This window comes from Larimichthys crocea, chromosome VIII (assembly GCF_000972845.2).
Source record: "Larimichthys crocea isolate SSNF chromosome VIII, L_crocea_2.0, whole genome shotgun sequence".
NCBI classification, from domain to species: domain Eukaryota; kingdom Metazoa; phylum Chordata; class Actinopteri; family Sciaenidae; genus Larimichthys; species Larimichthys crocea.
This window is the reverse complement of record NC_040018.1, coordinates 15,426,651-15,442,237: the sequence shown is the minus strand read 5'-3', so window position 1 is coordinate 15,442,237 and position 15,587 is coordinate 15,426,651. Positions and strand designations below refer to the sequence as shown.

At 46.2% G+C, this 15,587-nt stretch overlaps 1 protein-coding gene across 5 annotated transcripts in view; it reads left to right on the top strand.

Moving 5' to 3' along the window:
- gse1b (Gse1 coiled-coil protein b) overlaps positions 1-15,587 on the top strand; it is a 166,826-nt gene that overhangs the window by 147,795 nt on the left and 3,444 nt on the right. For 4 of the 5 annotated variants that reach the window (XM_010741674.3, XM_027281866.1, XM_019254322.2 and 1 more), the window contains 12 exons: positions 1,950-2,158; positions 7,078-7,244; positions 7,605-7,805; positions 9,342-9,500; positions 9,645-10,015; positions 10,252-10,582; positions 11,994-12,637; positions 12,735-12,847; positions 12,953-13,220; positions 14,396-14,509; positions 14,703-15,077; positions 15,247-15,579. In XM_010741674.3, coding sequence (XP_010739976.3) covers positions 1,950-2,158; positions 7,078-7,244; positions 7,605-7,805; positions 9,342-9,500; positions 9,645-10,015; positions 10,252-10,582; positions 11,994-12,637; positions 12,735-12,847; positions 12,953-13,220; positions 14,396-14,509; positions 14,703-15,077; positions 15,247-15,579 — 3,285 coding nt within the window. The remainder of the gene's footprint in view (positions 1-1,949; positions 2,159-7,077; positions 7,245-7,604; positions 7,806-9,341; positions 9,501-9,644; positions 10,016-10,251; positions 10,583-11,993; positions 12,638-12,734; positions 12,848-12,952; positions 13,221-14,395; positions 14,510-14,702; positions 15,078-15,246; positions 15,580-15,587) is intronic. The other variant, XM_019254321.2, reaches the window with a different exon arrangement.

Below are 15,587 nucleotides of genomic sequence, written 5' to 3'. Positions count from 1 at the left end.
CTGTACATGGAAAAGGAGGAGGACGAGGAGGAGATGGGGAGGAGAGGGGGTTAGGGAAATGGATGGAGTAGAGGTCTGTTGCTTAGCAGTTCAGAATCACTGTGATCACCCCTCACTCCACTACTCTCTACCTCTTCCCTCCCTCCAGCCTTGTTGTGAGTATGTGTGTGTCTGTGTGTGGCGAGTGAGTGAGTGAATAGGCTGTGACACTAGAGCTGTATTAAGTGTAGCTCCATTCCCCAGGCTGAGTGGGCTGCTATTGATTGGCCTAGTCTTGCACGGAAGAGTAATGGCTCTCCGAGGTGAGGGGGGGAGGATTAGGCCACTAATTGCCATTGTGAAGACAAGATACCCCCCCCCCCCCCCCCCACACACACACACACACACACACAGACACACACACACATACCACCCCTCCCTCAATATTCCCCACCCTGTCACTGCCACCCACCCACTCACCCTCACGTCTTATCTCCTGCTTTCCTCTCTACTCCATCTCTCACCTCACCTCGCACCTCTTTTGCACTCTCACTGTCAGTTTCTTTCCCCCAATCACTCGCCATCTCCTATAATTTTTCTTTTTCATGTCCACACACACACTTTGCTTCTTGCCTCCCCTTCCCATGCTGCTCCTGCTACCACTCACACATAGATTTTCAGGTTCACCTCACTGCCTTTATTGATTCTTTCCATTATTTAGTGGTATTAGTTAGAATGAGGTGTTTAAAATCAGTCAATATCCTGACCGCACCTACAATAAGCTGACAGTGTCTGTTAGGTTATGTTGCCACGGAAACGGAAGCAAGAAAGAAATGGTGGTTGGGTAGAGATCTGTGGTTTTTGTTTTGATGGTGATAATTGAAGAGGAAGTAGACCTAAAACTGGCCTGAGGTTTCAGCTGCTTTTTATTTTACGTGGCTGCGTGTCAGCGTGTTGATGCACAGAAGCACACTACCTGCACACACATTTCCTGCTGTCCTTGCTGCAGCACTAAAATGTGTGTCCCATTGAGAGGGTTGTGACCCAGTTTGACTGTGTAATGCTGCGCTCACTCTGAGTGGTGGAGATGTACAGCACACTGTACTGTCAGGAGAAGAGGCAGAGGCTGGGAGAAGAAAAGAGGAAGTGAGTGAAAACGTAGAGGCCACACAGGTTAAAACACAGTAGAGAGCAACGAAAGAAGGGAAAACAGAAGGATAATAAAAAGACAGAAAGAAAGAGACGGTGGACACAGTTGAGAAGAACAGAGGGTTTTTCCTGTTCGGGGGGGAAGGTAAATATGCAAGGTTGGAAAGATGAAAATCACAGTGGTATACTGTACGCATGTGAATAGGAGCATATCATATGAGAGCTTTGGAACCAAAGAGAGAGAGAAAGCGAGATGTGCAGAAAGTGAGGCATGTGACCAGACCGTGACCCTGCGCTACAGGGTTTCCCTGGAGGGCTTTGTTAATGTGACATAGCTACAGCGCTGCAGAGAAGCTCATTGGGCCAGCTTTTCACCACCTGCTGTGTGTGTGCGGTGGAGGGGGGAGTTCTGTGTGTGGCTGCAAGCGCCACTGACTTCATATACATTCAATATGGCGGTTCACTCCCGAACAGTGTGTTCTCTTTTGGTGTGTGTCTGTGTGTGTGTGTCTGTATGTCTGTGTGTCCTGCAAGTCAAGGCTGTGTGGCTCTCACAGGGCTGCTCATCCTGATCACTGTCACTTCATAATAGGGGCCTAGGGCCATCCATCTGGCCCTCTTGTGTGCGTGTGTGTGCACATTTTATTTGTTGCCATTGTAGCACTGCAACCTCCTTTTATTCCCCTGTGAAGGAGCTACGGGATCATGCAGTACTGTTGTTTCATTTGATTTTTATTAATAGAGAAAAAACAACGACTATTAGCTTGTCTCATGTTCTTTCTTTCACTGTACTCATGTCATTTGTCTCTGTCTTTCTCCAGCTGCATCTTCCATCAGCAGTGAGTCCTCTCCAGTGTCCTCCCCAGCCACCAACCACAGCTCTCCAGTCAGTACACCCAAGAGGGGTCCCCTCGGTCCAGGGCCTGTCCTGGTTCCCCCAGCGGGCCACAGTGTGCCAAACACTCCACCTGTAGTCACCATTGCTCCAACAAAGACTAGCAACGGCCTCTGGAGGAACGAGGGACGCCAGGTAATGCCACATTGAAATACACCTCACACTGACCTTGAGCATACTCTGTTCCTTTCTCACACTTCCCTTTTTTTCCTTTTAGTTGCTCTTTTTGAAGTCTCAGATTCCTGTTTATTTTCTCTTTTTGTATTTCCTCTCTGTCTCTTTTCTGGGTGTCTAACATGAACAACATTCAAATGTTCGCACACAGACAGGCTCTCGAGAGATTAATGGATTTTGTATATGGCCTGTAACCCGTAGTATGGCAGTACGTATTTGGCATATGTACATGTGACGTAGCTGACAGGTCTATGAATGCCTGCTTTACCCCAAGCCCCCCCCCAACACCCACCCACATGGCTCTGTGCCTTAAACAATGCCAGCTGCCTCTGGGACGTCGAGGTGACAGCCTCAACGGCAGCTAACATCTGTGCCCCTCCAGCCCCACACCCACTTAGCCCTCTTGCCCTTGGAAAAGCCCCTCCAAAGTCTGCAGCCTTTAGCCTCCTAACCCCCCCCCCAGCCTCACTCTCTTCACTCAAGCAGTCAAGTGCATCCTCCACCTCGTCACCCGTGCTCCGTTACGTAGTGGGAGAGAGAGAGAGAGAGAGAGAGAGAGAGAGGAAAGGGGGAGAGCTGCTTGCTTTGATAAGGAGTGGATTATGGATTATGGCCTTGCTTTAAGCCTTCTTATCTCAGCTCAGGGCTAATAGTTGAGGCCGAGCGCATGGCTATGAACAGCTCCCGGCAACATGCGGAAACTCTCCGAGGCACTTTGACGGTTCCCCTGAGATGGAGAGAAGGAGGATAGTGAAGGGTGAGTGAGGAAGTCAGTCAGCTAACAGTGTGTGGTAGCATTCAGGCCATTGTACTCTTGCTTGGACAACCCCCCCTGACCCGCAGCCTCTGTGGCTGCAGCTTTTATGGAATGACCCTTCCATAGTTCAAGGGTCAGCCAGAGCTGGGAGGGGCTGGAGAGACAGGGGAGCTCCCCCCAATGATGTCATCCCCTCTGCCATTCCTTTAGCGTAGCAAATTTTAAAGAGCGGAAGAAGGAATAAAAGGGCAGAAGCAGCCTCCACTCCTGTCCACACGGCCATATATTGTAGCTAATCCCGTGTGTAGGTTTGTGTCCATATCTTTGTGTGTGCGTGTGCACGTGCATGTGTGTGAGGTCAAGCTCAAATTGAAAAGGTTGTCTCACTGGGTTTGTGGTACCTTCAGCAGCTTGGGGCCACCCAGCCAAAGAATGGAGAGGTTAAGGGAGGTGATGTGGACAAGGGAGAGGTCGAGATGAGGGGGTAGAGGTTGGGAGGGCAGAGAGGAGGGGGCAGTAGTGGGGATGCAGCACGAAAGCTGGCGTCATAGCATCTCCCCCTATATCCACAGTGCCGCTTCAGCGAGCACATATAACTCTGTGGTCACAAAGAGCTAACGGGCTGTAAAGGCATACATACGCGGCATCTAAATGTTCCTCTTACACAAAGATGACACTATCTGAAGCTTCCATTGTTAATCGCTGACTAGGAATGATGCATCAGGGAAGAAGGGGGTGACATTCTGGCACTTTTGCACTGCCCCTTTACCCAGATCTCCCTTTCTTAACCTCTGTGTCTACTATTCATTCAGTCTTATATCTTCTCTTGGGTAAAACACCTGTGTGCCATGTCAACCTGTGTTTTTCCATATGACGGGATGGCACAGTGAAATAAAATGTGAGGGGACACAGACAGCCAGAGATCAGGTTTTAAAGACAATAGGAGATAAAGGGAGGAGAAATGCAGAGGCAGCAGTCTGTTCTTTGGATCCCCCGTAAAGCATCCAAGAAAAGCTTGTTTGTTGCTCTGTGTACATATATGTGTGTCCTGTTTTCTATGTATTAGAAGGGTTGATTAGTGTCTCTCTGGCTGAGATATGAGTCCGTCTTTCAGAGGGGGGTGATAGGCAAGGCAGAGAAGGAGGGAGGGCATGGTGCGTTGGCATTTTGCTTTAATGACTGCAGGAGTCTGCTCCCGCTGCTGCCTGTAATTGCTTTTTAATTGGCAATTTGGATTCATGGCTCCATCTGAGAGGCGTAAACGAGCGCTCTACAATGCGCGGGGTCTCCCACCCTCGCTGGGGGTTACAGGGGCCTGGCTCACACAGAGGAAGATGGCTGTTAATGGATGTGTCTTTGAGTCTGAGTGCTTGTATTTGTGCTCTGTACTGTGTATATGGCATGCTGCTGCTGAATAGTGCGTTTTTGAGTATAGAAGGCTGTTTTTTGGCTGTGTGAAAGGTCAAAATGTGATGGCTGGTTGGATGTGTAGGTGCCTGAGTGACTAAGGTGCCTCTCTAATGGGGATGGAAGGTGTGTGCTTTTTCAAGGTGCCGACCTGTTACGCAAACACCTTTTTGCATATTGTTTTTCCACACATGCATGCACAGACATATACAAGCAGGGACTAAACTCAGGAAATGACAGCCACATGTACATATTCTCATTTATTAACAGGTCTCTACATTCATTTTTTTCATTGTCACATGTAGAAGGGGCTTTTTCACTGACAATATTATAAAAACAGGAAACCAGGAAGCCAGTCAGTTGCAAATTCGCAGCAGCACCACCACGCTTTGTTGTTTTCCAGGCATCTTTGTTTCATCCTCTCATGACAGGATTTCTGCAAAATTTGTCAGAAAGGAACAGTTGATTCAATTCTAGTGGTCATCTGTGTCTGGCAATTGCACCAATTGACAGTTATTGAGTCATAGCCATGACTATAAAACCATGCCCCTGTCAAACACAAACTCAGTGTATGACGCATAATATCCAACACACATTCAACACACCCTTGATAATACCAACTATTGTTGAGTTCAACACAGAGTTCAACACTTATGATTCAATTTTAACAGACGTATTTCCAGATGAAAACCCAGAGTCAAATTCCCTGTTTGTGTACACATACAACAGCTGATTCTGATTCATTTTATTTGCTAAGCAGGTTCTCGTGTTGTGTCATCAAAAGTGATCTGGGAGGTTGTTTGGTTTGACGATAGCATATATATTCTTATCTGGTCACTTTTTGATGTAGCTGTTTGATAAATGATGGCACACATCACCCATAACAACAAATATACATAACTACATACATCAATGTGTAGCATTAGTGATGTTAGTCAAGCAATGATGACAGCTGACTGATCATTTGGTTAGAAGACTATCATGTGTGATAATAGCAATTGATTAACTGACAGTGTGATAGAAAGCAGCACCAACTGTTTTTACAAGCATATTACTAAAGAGACATTTCTCACCAGTGATATCTACCTGAGGCAGTATATTTTTATGAGGTTCAGGAGGGGCGGGACTGGAGGAACATGCAAAGTACAGAAGAAATTTGAATAAATGTGTGTCTGCTTGCCCGCAACAAATGTTAGTGCTTTTATTTAGACTTTCAGAGAGCCACCTGGCAGCTATTGATAGTGTTGGACAACAAAACAGATAAAGAAAAAAGAAAGAGCAATCTGAGAACCCAGCATCTTGTGGCTCCCAAGCCACTATTTGATATTGACTTCTTTTGACATATATGAACCTTTCCAGTTGGCTGCTGATTGGGAAGGAATGTCCATCTTTTTACTTTGCTCATAAAGCCTGGAACGGATGGAAGTGGGGTGGGTGGGGGTTTTATGGGGATGGGAGATTTGAGTATAGTGCATTACTGTTTAGTGAAGTGCAACAAACAACAAGGAGCAAACAGTAGCACTAAACTACTGGAAAGTGGGGGTGCATAAGAATCAAAGGGAGATGTGGGGAATCTAAACATTAGAGGCATTTAAGATTGGATGTTAGTCAGTGTCAGCCTGGGTCAGTGACTGTAGAACAGGACGTGGAGGTAATGGCTCCCGAAATTGGATTTATTTTATCAGAGGCATTTTTTTATTAGTAATTTATTTTATTTTATTAGTGAGAGAGAGGACGGTACTGCTGTTGGGTCTCTCTCTAATTCCAGGGAGCCATGAGGTTAATTTAGCGGGGCAAGAATTACCGTCTCCTCTCACTCTTCTTCTTTATGTCTTCATCTCTATATTTCCTGTCTTCCCTCTTTCCATTTCTTCTAAATGATCCCTTGCTAACTTCAAGTTAAAGTTTTGTTTTACAGGAGATGAGATTATCATTCCACTACACCCGTGGCAGTCCTCCTTAACTATATATCCCTTCATAAACAATTTCCTTGTTCAACTTACAAGGGTTGTAAGTTTCTCTGTTCTCCGATAGCATTTGTAGGCAGAGGGAAACCAAAGCTTCAGAAAATGCACTTCCACTCCCACAGCAGGATGTCTTTGTAGCTCTGAAACAGTGTATGTGCCTGCTGAGTAGTGCGTATGTGTGTTTTGTTGTGGGATTGGATAAGTGAGACCAGGCTTGCTGCCAAAGGGAGAGAGGGAGGTGAAAGAGAAGAGGGAAGAAAGAGAAGGAGAAACTGAGGCAGAGGGATGTTGCTTTTTAGACATCCCTGTAGATGTTTCAGTGTGTAAGTTATGTGCACGCACACACACACACACTTTGCCAAGATCAAAGTCATCATCTCTCTAGAAGCACTGCTGTTGTACATCTACTATTACCACATCCTCATCGATCATAAATATGACATCCTTTGGTTGCAATTACAGAAAACAGGGAGGATTTCGTTTACTTTTTTTTTTTACCACTCCATTTCCCCTTGTTTTAACATATTCCTATATATCGATGGTTTATTTTCACACAGAGATGGTTTGTGTGAGAAAGTGAATAAAGGTGGTACGAAGAGAGAGTAAAGGAGGCTTCTGCACTGTGAAAAAGACCTATTCTTCCCCCAGTCTCTCCCTTCATGGGATGGACTCCATGAGCATTGACAACCGTGACGGTGACAGGTCCTCACGAACAATGACTAAGACTCTCTCTCTGTATCTTTCTCTAGGCTGACTCGGGGCCTCGCGGGGCCAGCAGGGAGCGTCTGGGTGCAGAGGGGACCCTCCCCCAGGAAAAGGGTGGCCCCTCAGTCCCTGCCCACCTCCTGGGAAACCCCTATGCCTTTGGTCTCACCCCTGGTGCTGTCATGCAGGATTCACGTTTCCAGCCCCTCAAGTGAGTCCCACACTGCTCTGCCTTTTTGTCTGGATTTGTGGAATTTCGGTTTAATGGAAACTGAACTTGTATATGATATAAGTGTGTGATCAGTAATTTATGGGTTCATTGAACTTACTGGAATAAGCAGCTGCCACAAATGTACAAATATTGGTGCAAAGTCAATGTATTTTTCAGCAGTAAACATTGTGTGGGAGTTCTTGAACCTTTCTGTAATCTCTGTACACCTTTCACAGGTGTGCACAGATTTTTTTCTATATATTACAGAAATTATATGTAATTTGGCTATGTGATCAGTGAACACACACAAATCAAGCTCACCTCGGCTTTTCTCTGTTTTACCCCTTCTTTCACCTGCAGTCTGCCCAGACAGTTGCCTAATGCTGTACCCCCTGGTCCTGTACCAGAGGAGTATCTCCGTGGTTTCCGGCCCTATGCCACGACCGAGGACGCCCTCCGCATGCCCTCTTTGCCCTTGGGCCTGGACCCTGCCACTGCGGCTGCTGCAGCTGCCTACTACCACCCCAGCTACTTGCCCCACCCTTCCTTCACGCCATACAGGTAAGCCTCTCCATTCATTTGTTTTGTTGACTTGGCACCCATTTCCTCTGAGAGCAAATTGTGCAAACCAGTGAATATGATGGAGCTAAGTATTGATACTGCTTAGACTCAGCAGTAAACACATTAGTTTATAGCTGACCTTGAATTCGTGTTCCCAGGGGTAAAATATTTTGTTGATGTCCTTTTTAAATGTATATTTATTTAGAGCTGAAGAAATATGTGACTAAGACAGATGGTGGTACAAATTAAAAAATCAGGTTCCAGGTAAGGAAAAAGCAAAGCAATAGAATAACATAGAAAAAATAACCAAACTTTCAGCATCAGCACCGACAGGAAGGAAGTCTGTTACAACAAAGGTAGTATCACTTAAAACAAAAACACTATTGCACCGATCACTTAGGTGCTTCTTTGCAACATGTGAGCAGAGTGCATCGTATTGGATGCAATGAGTCCTAAATAAAAGCTTTTATGTATTATACCATCTGACAGGCTGCTGCTAAGAAGCCTGTGTTTGAAAATATCCTGGTCAGCTGTGTCAAAATGCTTTTAAGAGATTGATTTAAAAATAGATATCCATCACTTTTTATTGCCAAAGGCTGCACTAATGTCATTTACAACCTTCGGAGCTGATGTAATGATGCTTTAGTGCTTGCTAAATTGCATTGCAGTTGTTCATAAAACAAGTACTACACTGATTTGACAGTTGTCCAAGATGTCATTGGGTGCCTAATATTTTTTGCAGTATGAGGCTAACAAAAATCTGGATTTGCATATTAATGAAGGAGTTGTATTCATTTGTAAGCATCTTAAACAGATACAAGAAGAAGACTAATTTTCTCTGTCTTAACCCAAGCTAGATTATACCTATGCATAAAATATTAACATACAGCAACGGCTGCTTTTGCTTCTTAACTCTATGTATCAGGAGCTTGTTAATACATGATTTTCGAGAAATTACCATACAAGAGATGATATGAACCCTGAACTGTTCATATATCTGGGATAAGATGTATCCTACTCACCACTAAGTAACACTGAGTAACAGCCCAGTAGTCATGTAGAAAAAACACCAGCAACAGAAAATCTATGTGCGATATTTCTTAAAAAAAATACATTAATTTTAAATGTGCGCTACATATGATCTTGTGGACTGTGTGTGTTGAGAAGGACTCTGCTTGCTTTGGGCTATCGCACAGGCTGCATGCCCCTGGTCTGTCAACCCAGCAAGATCAGAGGACTGCAGCACCCATCACACACTGCAGTGTAATGGATTTAATGAGGGGATGAGCAGAGGATGTCACACACACAACACAAAAACACACAGTTGTGCATCAACATACAGAACAGTCTCTCCCTAGCTGTGTGGTGTAGTGATTGAGGTTAGCTGGCAGACACTGCTGCTTTCTTGAAAGATGGAAGGCCTGTGATGTTGTTTCTTTGGGAGGCACGCAGGTTAATGAAAGTGAATGCTGCACTGTCACACAGGGAGACTGACTCCTCCTCTTTCTCTCTTTTCTTTTTCTTATTGTCTCCCAGGATGGATGACCCGTTCTGCCTCTCAGCTTTGAGGTCACCTTTCTATTCGTTGCCAGCAGGGCCCCCTATCCATCCCTCCGCTGTTCACATGCATCTACCAGGGGTCCGCTACCCTGGAGATTTCACACACCCTTCACTGTCAGCACTGCAGTCTGAGAGGTAAAGTTTCCTTACTTCACACATAGGTACACTCACATAATTACATACATCCAGTAGATCTCAGCAGAATGCCATGATTATGGATTGTTCTTTCTAATTTCACTGACCTTTTCTCTTCTGTTTCCCTGTCTTCTTGCTTTTAAGGCTTCAGCTGGAGGATGAGCTGAGGCAGAGAGAGAGGGAGCGTGAACGAGAACGTGAGCGTGAAAAAGAGAGGGAGCGGGAGGTGGAGAGAGAGAAAGAGCGGGAGAGGGAACGGGAACGGGAGCGGGAGAGAGAGCGGGAGAAGGAGCTGGAGAGGGAGAGAGAGCGCGAACGAGAGAGGGAGCGCGAGAGGGAACGTGAGAAGGAGAGGGAAAGAGAGAAGGAACTGGAGAGACAGAAGGAGAGGGCACAGAGAGAGAAGGAGCTGCAGGCATCCAAGGCCATGGAGAGCCACTATCTGGCTGAGCTCCATGCCATGAGGGGGCAGGAGGACCGAACCAAGCCTGAGAGACTCACCCCTAATCGGGCTGGTATGTGTCCATGCTGCCCCTGTAGCTTCTTTAAGCTACAGTCATATTGCTTATAAACACTTGACACTGTAAACATACAACTAAAAGAAAATGAATTTGCAAGAAACCATTGACAATCAACTAATTGTTTATGCTATGCCAGTTATTTGCTTAAAAATTTTGGTTGTAACTTCTCAAATGTGGACACATGCTAGTTTTCTTACTGAACTGAATATTTTAACTTTCTCTCTCTGCAGATAAAACCAAAGAGCCCATTCCCCCAGCTCCCAAACCAGTCCCGCCAGGACTCCACTCTTCAATGGTCCCATCACATCATCCTGTCCCTGGTCTAATCTCAGGCCACAGCCTCTACATGGGGCCCACCGCTGTAGGGCCGGGGCTCTCAGCCTCAATGATGGCTCAGAGGACCAATGAGGAGGAGAGGTGGTTGGCACGGCAACGCAAGCTGCGGCAGGAGAAAGAGGATCGTCAGTACCAGGTGTCTGAATTCCGCCAGCAGGTTCTGGAGCAGCACCTGGATTTGGGTCGACCAGGTGACACGCCAGATCACAGGACAGACTCGCACAGGTGAGAAGACCCTCACAAGGCTAAACTCGTTGCAGTGCAGAAAGTTCAAACCCATTTAAATTCTCTAAACACATGCTGTGGCAGTTATTTCCACATGACTTGGCAAATGCAGAGCTGCTTGGCCAATGTTATCCGATAGAGACAAGCAGTTCTGGGGCCTCTATGACACCAAACACATGCATGCTTTCAGTGGAAAACACTATTTTTGGGGTGTTTGGCTGTCTGTCTCTGCTAGCTTGATAGGGACAGTTGTGCCTGTGTTTTGAAGCCTCAAAAGCTGGCAGACTTTAGAAGTTTGTTTTCAGGCAGGACTGAAAAAAAGATAAACCTTGTCAGAAGCATCACATCTACTCTATTTCTGTCCATGCTTCCTTCCAAGGCCGACATGTAGGCAAACAGACAGCTATGTTTTGGTGTTGATGTAGGGTGTAAAGTGGGGTCCTGATGACTGCTGTTTCAAGAGTAATGAGTGGGTAGGGGTTTCAAACAGGCAGCGGGTCGGACGGCTAAGATACACAAAGGATAATTCTCGGCTAATCCTCTCAACCTTGCGCAGCGTAAGCCCCTTACTTACCCTCCTTTGTTGCTGTGCCTGTGTTTGTGTTGTGTGTGCGATTCAGAAGTGAGGTTGTGGTTAATGCTGAACTGGTAGGACAGGACAGATACAACACGTCCGCTATCAGTAACCCTACGGTATGATTGCAGAATCACAGCTCACAGGCTGCAGATTGCAGATAACACACACACATTTACTCACACACACAGAAATGCAAACACAAACAGGAGGCATGGATAATTTGACTGGTCATGCAGTGTGCACTCCTGCCAGGTTTGATTTGGAAAGACGCTCGAGACAGTGTCCATCAGCCATCTGCCTTTCTTTCTTCCCCACTGTTGCCATTTCGTTTCCACCACCGCACCATTATTTCTTTTCAAGTCTTTCTTTTCACCCTTGTTCTCCCTTTACATATTCTTCTCTCTCTCACATCACTGCGTATGATTCCCTTTCTAACAACCCATCTGCCTCCCCGCCCTCCCTATGTCAGTCATTTTCTTCTCTCCCTGCCTGTCTCTCTTGGCCTCGTCTTTAGTAGACCACTCTCTGAACTTGCTCTCTCCCTCTGTGCATGTGTCTGTGCATGCATGCCACATTACAAGGCCCTAGCAGATCAAAAACAGGCCTGTATATCTGGAGGACATTGTGTGCCTTGGCCACATCCTCACTCTGCTCTGGGCTACTCTGTCTGGGTTTGATAACACTGTTTTGCACAGATATACAAACTCACAGACATACTGACAGGGATGAAGGGAAATAGGCAGGGCACGTGAGCACTGTGTTGTGACTCGATATGGGCATTGTACTGTATTTCTAACCGATAAACACAACCCCTGTTTCATTGTGTCGCTACAGAGCCATACCAAATCACCATGAACCAGGAAGTCGGGACCTCCACCCTCACTTAGGTGCCCCTCCACCACTCATCTCACCAAAACCTCCTCAGCCACCACGTGAACACCACCCTCCACCTCCTACCACCCTGTGGAACCCAGCATCTCTCATAGAAACAACCTCAGAGTCCAGACGTAACCACGAGCCCTCAGGGATGGGACACTACGAGCTCAGTCGGCTGCCCCCAGGGCCCTTGAAATATGAGGATGGAACACGAAGGAGAGATGGAGGAGCCATAGAGAAATATCCTCCACTGAGAGGTCCTCCGGGCCTGCCGGAGCCCAGCACATTCCTTGCTGATCTGGAGAAATCCACCCAGACCTTCTTCAGCCAGCAGAGGGCATCAATGTCCCTGTCCAGCCAGTATGAATTGGAGGGATCTGTGAAAAGCAATGCTGGACTAAAGAGCCTCCAGGGACACCCAGGGCACAGTAGACATGGACAAGGACTAGGAATTGTTGCTGGGCCAGCGATGGGACCGGTAGCCACACAGGGGATGGGTCCAGACACAATGCTGATCTATGATGAGTTCCTTCAGCAGCACCGAAGGCCTGTCAGCAAACTGGACCTGGAAGAGAAGAGGAGAAAAGAGGCCAGGGAGAAAGGTAACCACTACACTGGCTTTGAAAAATGATAGACATTCAGCTTCATTAGATGATTGAAAAAGTGGGGTGTCAGTAGTGACCTCTTTGTTTGCTGCAGGTTACTACTATGAGCTGGATGACTCATATGATGAGAGTGATGAGGAGGAGGTGAGAGCCCATCTCAGGAGAGTAGCAGAGCAGCCCCCACTCAAATTGGATGACTCCACAGAGGTAAAACACCTGCAAACACATACACTTTCTCTGTTCCTGGATGGAGGCACACACAAGCACTCATGGCAAACATTACACTAAGTTTTTTTTTTTTTTTCTGCACAGAAATTGGAATTCCTGGGAGTGTTTGGCCTGACCACAGTAGGTCGGCGAGATGAGCTGGTCCAGCAGAAGAGAAGAAAGAGGAGGAGGATGCTCAGGGAGCGCAGCCCCTCACCACCCGCTTCGCACTCAAAACGCACTCCTCCTCCTCCTCCCCAACTCAGCACGCGCTTCACCCCTGAGGAGATGGACCGAGCACCAGAGCTGGAGGATAAGAAGCGTTTCCTCACCATGTTCAGACTGTCCCATGTCACTATACAGCAGAGGAGAGGTAAGAGAGTTTAGAGTAAGGCACAGATTAAGCTCAGTCTGTGGAGCAGGTACTCCACCCTATAATTTAAATTGATTTAGTCATGTTTAAAGCCACTCTAAAAACCCTTGGTAAATATATTTATGGGTGATTCTGTCACAATTACTCTAAATACAGGACATAAGTGTTGCTTACCAACTGCTTTCTTTAATTATGTTCCAAGAACATTAGTTAGTGGAAGACTTAAATGTGTGTAACAATGCCTCTTAGCTATTCTTAATTAAATAAACCATGTCTCCCTTTTTGTTTAAGAACTGGTGTGCTGGAAGCCACTGCCTTTTAAATAGCACAATCACAATCACTTAATCAGAATTAAGTGAAGGAAAAAGTTTTTACTGACATTGATAAATACTTGAACATTATCAGTATGCTTCCACTAGCTAGTTAGAAACCACTGCATCGCAGAGCCGACCCAGTGCCCTTTACATGGCATACAAACATCCCCATCCATTACTCATATCATGCCTCTCCTCCGTGACATCTTATTTCAGCAGAGTAAAGAAGAAGACTGATTGCATGCTCATTTAGCTTTTAGAAAGTAGTAGTCATTCCCAGTCGGCTCTACAGCTTGCTGATGCTTCACTTCAGTTGAGCTCTGCCTGATTTACATGCACTGTGTTCTCATTAACATGTTGACTCAAGCATTGAAGGAAATCATAAAGAGGTCAAACAATGAACACGTCAACTTCAAACCCCTATATTATATACTGCATTTATTAATCAGTGTATGCATAATGTAATGCTTTACATTGCCCTAGTTAGAAAGGTGGACTTGTGTCATTGTTCTGTTTGTAGACTCTTACAGTTCTAAACACACACACACACACACACACACACACACACACACACACACACACACACACACACACACACACACACACACACTGAAGAGGAATTGGGAGTGGCAGCAGTTGGCTTACAGTGATACTGGTCTAATCCTCTTGATTTACTGTTTGCTACCTACAGATTGCAGCACACAGCCTCCCACACTGTCAGGCCACACTTAACCTCCTTAGAGACACACACACACACACACGCACACACTACTAGTTGTGGATAATATACATGCAGAACAGTCTAATGCAGATAGATAAGAAAGATACAAAGTTTTAAAGGTAATGTTTTCTCTCTCTTAGATAATGAAAGGGTGGTAGAGCTGCTTCAGGCCATTAAAGAAAAGAACGTAACCTTGGATACAATCAGACATGCGCCTCATCCGCTGTGTAAGAGCCCTCCAGCGCAGACCTCTGGTGAGACATGTGCCAGTATACATAAACATACATGCTTTTATATTGATTTAGAGTATTCATTTGTATAATGTATCTGGATGGGAGATGCATCTAATCCAACTTCAATTACTAATTACTTATAATTGCAGCATTCCATCTGTAGTAATGTGGATCTTGACCTCATCATGGCTAACACATGTTCACATTATTGCAGATTCTGCATTTGCCCAGCCTCCCTCTGAATCAGAAGATCACCACAGCATCAGACCGCATAGCCCCTCCTCACATTGCCCAGCATCCCCCACTGGACATCCAAAACCCCTTGGGGACACATTAAGACCAAAGGAACCCCCTTCTCCAGCTGTCTACCCAGACAAGGCCCGGGGGCCCAGTGAGGGACCGATCACTAAGAGAAGCTCCAGCCTGCTGAACAGCTTGCGGCCCCCACTCCCCCTACAGGCTAAAGAGGGCCATCACAGTGTCAATGGACGCACCAAACCCTGGGACAGCTTCACCCCAGAGGAATTTGCCCAGCAGTTCCATGAATCTGTGCTTCAGTCTACTCAGAAGGCTCTGCAGAAACACAAAGGTAAGCCACGTGGGTCAGAGCCATAGAGATTTGTCTTTGATGGCCATTAATGGGCAGTAGAGTACTGAATAAATAATCAGCAGATAAATAATCATTATTTGTAGCTCTGGATTAATCAGCTAATCCTTTCACCTACAACCCAAATTCTCTTCATCTCTTTGCCTTTTAGGGGGAGCCACTGGGATGTCGGAGTCGTCTCACCTCCAGGAGTCGTCTGTTCACTACAACATTCCAGAGCTTCAGAGCGCACCTGGCCGGCCACCGCAGCCGCATTCACAGTCTCACTCAAATGCACATTCATTTGCCCATCCGCTCTCACACCCTCAACCCAACGGGCAGCACTTCTCTGTACCCCTACACCGGGAGGCCTCAGGGACGAGGGAGGACCTATCTGGTCCAGATGACTCTGAGGAGGAGGAGGAGGAAGAGGAAGAGGAGGCTCCTGCTTCCAAGTGGCAGGGGATTGAATCTATATTTGAAGCTTATCAGGAATATGTTGAAGGTAAGCAG